Raw genomic sequence first — 6000 nt, 5'->3', positions numbered from 1 at the left:
CACTTTGTAAAACCCAAAATAGTTTTATTTCCCCCCACATCTTTGTCTTCACAAGGAGTTTAGCAAACATGCTAAGGTTACAAATTGTCTAGCAGACAGAAACATGCAGCGCTGATTCCTCAGCCCCACGCTGCTCGGCGAGCAGCCGCCCGTCCCCTGAGCGAGAGCCCCACAGCCCGGGACGGGTCCCCGAAGTGTACTGCAGGTGTGTAGCACGTAGTCGTCAGCCACCAGAGGTAGGTCTCTTGACAGTTAAAAAAAAAGGCAAACAAACAAGCTTCTACTTCAGTGTGTGACGGATCCCGGTGCAGGCTTTGGATTGCAAATCTTGAATTCTATCACAGAGTTATGGAGTAGGAAAGTCTGGGGGGCGGAAGAGCTTCAAAGTACCATCTGACACCGGCTCCCCAGGTTCCCGGTCAACAGCGACAGTGGCGGGCACCCAGCACCGGCCGCCCAGCCGGGAGCTGCAGGAAGAAGGGCACGCGGGCGTGATTCTTCGAGAGAAAAGTGCATCCTCTGCCTTGGGCACTTCTGAGCTTCCCACTGCTGAGGGGAGGCTGGCGCGGAGAGGGTTGGGAGCCCCGGTGGCGAGGGCCGCCCCTGCCCCCCACCGCGGCCGCCGCTCCTTCCACCCAAGCAGCTAAGAGTCCTGAGTGCTTCCAGCATGAGCCCCGCAGCCTTGGCCCCAACCCCGCCGGAGAGGCCGTCGGGCTGCCGTGGGCCTCCGGAAGAGCAGACCGCCGCCGCGCTCGTGCGTCCGTTCTGCCGGGCAGGAGGATCTGCCGTCGCGGAAGGGAGAGACCGGCTTAGAAAAGAGCCAATCGGCCACGTCTCTACAGTCAGAGGGCAGAGTCGGAGCTCGGGACAGCCAACTGTACCAAAGGGGTACAAGAGGCTCTGCCCTCCAGCACAGTGCTCGTTTAATAGAAAAGAAAGAGCGCGGTTTCACTGTCTGTATATAGACTCTGGGCAGGATTGTGGAGAGAGCTACGTGAGTAAAGCTTCATTCTAGGCCTCTGAGACATTGATAATAACGGTTCCCTGAACCTCGAGAGTGCAAGTAAGGACGAAAACAAAGCTCAGTTTGTATGGAGAGGGAATAAATACGATAATTAAAACGTGAATCTCCCTGACGGTGAAACACAAGCCAGTCCTGAACTGCTATGTCAACGTTTAAAAACTTGGGCAATGCAAGATCTGGGTTCCGGGGGAGAGAAAGTGATGCGGGCCCCGCGAGGGGATGTTTCCATGGGCAACACCCAGCCAGGGACATCAGCCCTTGACGGCGACTTTGTTCTCTGCAGCAGCAAACATGGCATAGAATCGGGAGCTGTCATTGGACAGAAGCACAGCTGGAGTGTCAAATTCCACCACCTGGAAGAGAGGAGCAGAGCATGGAGGAGCCTGGCCCGGTTGGAGCCCCAGGCGGAGGGGCAGCCTCCTGGGCTGGAACCTCCCAGAGGGCCGGGGCCTCCCAGGGGGCCTCCGCCTCTCTCAAGCCAAGCCAAGCAGGGGAAAGCCCGCGTCTCCTGGGCATACGCAGCCTCCTCGGCCTCCCAGAACACTCCCAGGGACCTTTGCCAAAGCCTCTCTTCGATCCGATCTCACTGAAAGGGGACAGATCCCCTGGAGCAGAGCTCACAGCAGAGCTGCAGGTGAGCCCAGGCCCCACAGACCTCTCACCCCACATCCTCATCTAGAAAGACTCATTGGTCAGAGTCCTTTTCCACTCCCCAAGGTCTATCCATCTTAGCTCTCTCCCATTAAGGAAGCCCTCGGGGGGCTCAAAGACCCCCTGTGTGAGGGCCTCCATCACTCCTAACTCAGGACACTGCTGACCTTCCCAACAAAGGAGGCCGGAGTCAAAGCGAGTAAAGGAGGACTTTGGGATGCCTGATCTCTTCCAAACCCACATCTGGGCCCCCTGACCACCTGGGAGGGGGGGCACCCAAGCCCCGCCCCAAGGAGCAGCTCCTCCTCTTCATTCCTCTCCTTCCCCCTCCAAGGCCCCTCACCTGCACCCTTGGTCCCAGGTCACCCTATCTTGTGTCAACAGTGACAAAGCAAAGCCTCTCTCTGGGAAGATTCTCTGCCTTCCCCTGCCACCCCTTCAAAGCTACCTCTGTGCCTCACGGAGTCGCCGTCTCAGACCTCTGAGCGAGGCTCTGAGGGGCACCTGTGGGGGCGGGGCCTGGGGGCTTGATGCTCTACCTGACCCTGCATCAGCACCATGATACGGTCCGAGCCCAGGACGGTGTGCAGGCGATGAGCGATCGTCAGCATGGTGCAGTCGGCAAAGGCTTCCCGGATGGTTTCCTGAATCAGTAGGTCGGTCTCGCTATCCATGGCAGCCGTAGCTTCATCCAGTATCAGAACCTACCAATGGACCAAGGGACGGTTATACCGCGGGGGGGACCTCAGGAGTCTTTAGCACTCATTTGCTTCCAGTACAGCAGCTAATCTGGGGTCCCCTGGCAGGGAAGGCCAAAGCCAAGGGCTTCTGCATCAGGGCGCACCTCCCAAACCGCCAGGTCTGGGGGCCCAGGGGCAGTCAGACCTCCTCCAACCACTCGGGGGCCGCACCTTGCAGTGCCGCAGCAGCGCCCTCGCGATGCACAGGAGCTGCCGCTCTCCCACCGAGAAGTTTTCCCCGTTCTCCAACACTTCCGACTCAAGTTTCAGAGGTAGCTGAGCAACCTAGGGAGAAGGAAGGGAAATTCCATCATGGCCAGTGGATGGGCTCCACATCGCCCCCCCCAGCCTTGCCCAGGTCTGTATGGCAGGAGACGGACTGAGAGGGCCGGGAGACAGCCCCACGTGACCCTACAAACACCTGCGCCACAGGGAGACAGTCTGGGAGGGAGCAGGGCACAGCTTCCTGTGAGGGGTCACCGCAGAGGGGCAGCTGCCCAGCGAAGGTGGGGGACGGGACTCCCCCTCTCCCCTACACCTCTACTTACACATTCTTTCATATGTGTCCTTTCTAGAGAATCCCAAATCTGGTCTTCACTGTACTGGTTGAAAGGATCCAAGTTTGACCTGGGTACAAGGGAGGGAGGGTTTTAGAGGCCCAACATGACCCAGTCATGGCTTCCCCAGGTGGCAGGGAGGCCGAGGGCACAAGAGAAAGCCCGCAGAGAACTACTGAGCCAACGTCACCTCCTGGAAGGCAGAAACTTGTCTCAGGACAAGAATCAAGTCCTTGTTCCTGACTAACAGACTCAACTGGGCGGCCTACCAAATCAGGATCCCCTCGGAGGGACGGTGCAAGGAGCCCAAGTTGTCCCGGACCACAGTCCAGGGCTCCCGCAAAGAACAGTGGTCAGCAACCCAAAGGGGCTATAGCAATAAGCAGGCTTGCCTTGCCTGCACCTGTTCTGAAGACCACCGTTCTTCCTAACCCCATTGCCCGGCACACGAGCCAGAACACACGCCCTACTCTCCACGGCTCCTTCAACATCATCTCTGCCCCTGCCCCTCAACGAGCTTTTCAGAAGTCGGTACAATCCATTAACAACAGAATCACAGACACGTCCCTCCCATTCCCAGGGCTGCCCTCTCCTGACCTCAAGGCCCTTCCCAACTTTCTCCATTAAGGGCTCCAAGGGATCACCAGGTCACCCTCAGGCCTTGCCTCATCCGTGCAGACGATCCAGTGAACAAACCCCTCTGTCCTATTTCCCCTAAACCCAGCCTTCCCAAACCCCACCCATCATTCAAGGCTCACCCCACCTAACAGAAAGATACCCCAAGCAAGACCCTGTCCAAAAGGCCCACCCCAGAAACATCTGGAAATGGAGCCTGGAAAGGCTCAGAAGAAAGCACAACCACCTGCCACCTGCCCAGGTTCCTGGGGTGACTCCTCGGGACCCCCGGTCTCACCTGACTGTACCGCTGAACAACACGGGCTCCTGAGGGATGATGGAGAGCTTGCTCCGGAGATCGGCGAGCCCGATGTCATGGATCTTCACCCCATCGATTTGGATGCAGCCTCCCGAGAGCTCGACCAGCCGGAACAGGGCCATGCCCAGAGAGGATTTCCCTGGGGAGACAAGTACCAGAGCTTAATCCCCACAGCGTCTGACAAAACCAGAGGGGGTTGTAGTTCCAATGTCCTCTGTCAACCATTTAACAAAGGCTCCAAGTATCCAAAGTAGCCCAGCTTCCACTTTGTAATGGAGGTTAGTCTCCAAGATAAAGAGAACCTGGGAGAGACCAAACACAGGGAAGGATTTGTCTCCTTCGTCTTCTGAAGATCAAGAGGGGAAAATCCCGATTCACGAGGAGAAAGACAAAGGCTTCCTGCTCCACAGCTTCTGCAGAGAAGGAGGCAGCAGGGAGCTGCAGAGGGGTGAGGGAGAAGAGATTTTTTCATGTCCATCATCCTGCAAAATGAATCCTCTGGCCCCCGAGCACGCAGCTGGCTGAGGCTACCCCAAAGGCTTCCACAAAACTCAGCAGAGGTTGAGGGGGAGGAAAAAAAAGTGAAAGAAAGATACTGATAAACCGATCTGATAAAACAGGAGGGCAAGCTCATGGTTCAGTCTGAGCTTGAGGAAAAGCTCATGGTTCACAGCTCAGACAGGGTGACCGAGGGCTGCCTGGCAGGTGGTAAAAAGGCCTTCTCTATTCAAATCAGTTCCAACTGATCAGTGATGAACAGAACCAGCTACAGCCAGTGAAAGAACGCTGGGAAATGAGTGTGGACCACAACATAGCATTTGCACTCCTTCTGTTAGTTTGTTTGCATTTTTGTTTTTCTTCCCAAGTTATTTTTTAGCTTCTTTCTAAATCTGATTTTTCTTGTGCAACAAGAGAACTGTATAAATATGTACAGATATATTGTGTTTAACATATTCATTAACATGTTTAACATGTATGAGACTATTTGCATCTAGGGGAGAGGGTGGAGGGAAGGAAGGGAAAAAGGGGGAACAGAAGCAATTGCAAGGGACAATGTTGAAAAACTACACATGCCTATGTTCTGTCAATAAAAAGCTATAATAATTAAAAAAAAAAAAACAAGGCTCCTCTGGCACTGACTGCAAAATCGACCCACGGCAGCGCAGGTATAGGACGTGGAGAGCAAAGGCCCGACTAGGAATCCCACTCTGACAAATGGGTCCTCAGCCTCCACTTCCTTCCCCACTTACAAGAGCACGCCGGAGCTTAGCTCCTCTATGCTCAGTGGGAACAGAGGAAGCTGAGGAGTGGGGGGCTGGAGAGAATTTTCAGAAAGCACAAAGAAAGGCTGTCAAGAGCTGTTTGAACCAATACCTGATTCACAGAAATGCTGGACAGAGCTGAGGGTTGGTATTCAAGCCTGAAATCTGGGTCTCCAGGGACTTGTCTGGGCTTTTGGGGTTGTCTCAAGGTGGATGGTGAATATGTGTGTGTAGTCTGTGAGTGTATGTGTGTGTGTGTATCTCTATCTGATGGGGAACAGGGAGAAAAGTCAGAAGACAAGCACCCTTCCCCCCCAGGGGAACAGGCTTTGGCCTGGGCTTGCAGCCTCCTGTTCCATCTCACAGTGACACTGCTTAATTTCTAGCTCTGGCTGTTGGCTTCTGCAGTTTATGACAGACCTTCTATCCTGTCTCTTGTTACCTTTCTAGCCAGATCCTTTTCTTTTTTCTGATACACCCCCCCCCCTTCTTGGTGTTCTCCTATGGGGAGCTGGACTGAAGACCTGAAAGGCCCAAGTGGGGCAGCAGGACCAGAGCCCAGAAGGTAAAGAGAAGCTCCCACTTGCTGTGGTTCCTCACCTGAGCCCGTCCGGCCCACGATGCCGATCTTCTCCTTGGGTTTGATGGTGAAAGAGACTTTCTTTAAGACTAGAGGGAGGTTCTCTCGATACCGCATCTCTGCATTCTCAAAGACAACTTCTCCTTCCTGGGGCCAGTCTGGAGGGGGAGCCTTGTTTTTAATTCGAGCAGGTGCTTCCAAGGCGAGAGTCTAGAGAAACAAGGGATGCCTCAGAAAAAGCCACCAGCCCCT

The 6000-nt window shown here is 55.0% G+C and overlaps 1 protein-coding gene across 4 annotated transcripts in view; it reads right to left on the bottom strand.

Annotated features, from left to right (window-relative positions):
* The window catches only part of ABCC5 (ATP binding cassette subfamily C member 5), a 50672-nt gene continuing 44672 nt past the window's right edge, over positions 1 to 6000 (bottom strand). For all 4 annotated transcript variants that reach the window (XM_031968123.1, XM_031968124.1, XM_031968121.1 and 1 more), the window contains exons 25-30: positions 5769 to 5958; positions 3886 to 4045; positions 2964 to 3042; positions 2587 to 2700; positions 2215 to 2379; positions 1 to 1377 (exon numbers count right to left, since the gene is read on the bottom strand). In XM_031968123.1, the coding sequence (XP_031823983.1) occupies positions 1276 to 1377; positions 2215 to 2379; positions 2587 to 2700; positions 2964 to 3042; positions 3886 to 4045; positions 5769 to 5958 (810 nt within the window). In that variant the 3' untranslated portion in view covers positions 1 to 1275. The remainder of the gene's footprint in view (positions 1378 to 2214; positions 2380 to 2586; positions 2701 to 2963; positions 3043 to 3885; positions 4046 to 5768; positions 5959 to 6000) is intronic.

The sequence above is a fragment of the Sarcophilus harrisii genome, chromosome 4 (genome assembly GCF_902635505.1).
Source record: "Sarcophilus harrisii chromosome 4, mSarHar1.11, whole genome shotgun sequence".
Taxonomy (NCBI): domain Eukaryota; kingdom Metazoa; phylum Chordata; class Mammalia; order Dasyuromorphia; family Dasyuridae; genus Sarcophilus; species Sarcophilus harrisii.
The sequence above is the reverse complement of the archived record's forward strand: the minus strand, read 5'-3'. Positions and strand labels throughout refer to the sequence as shown.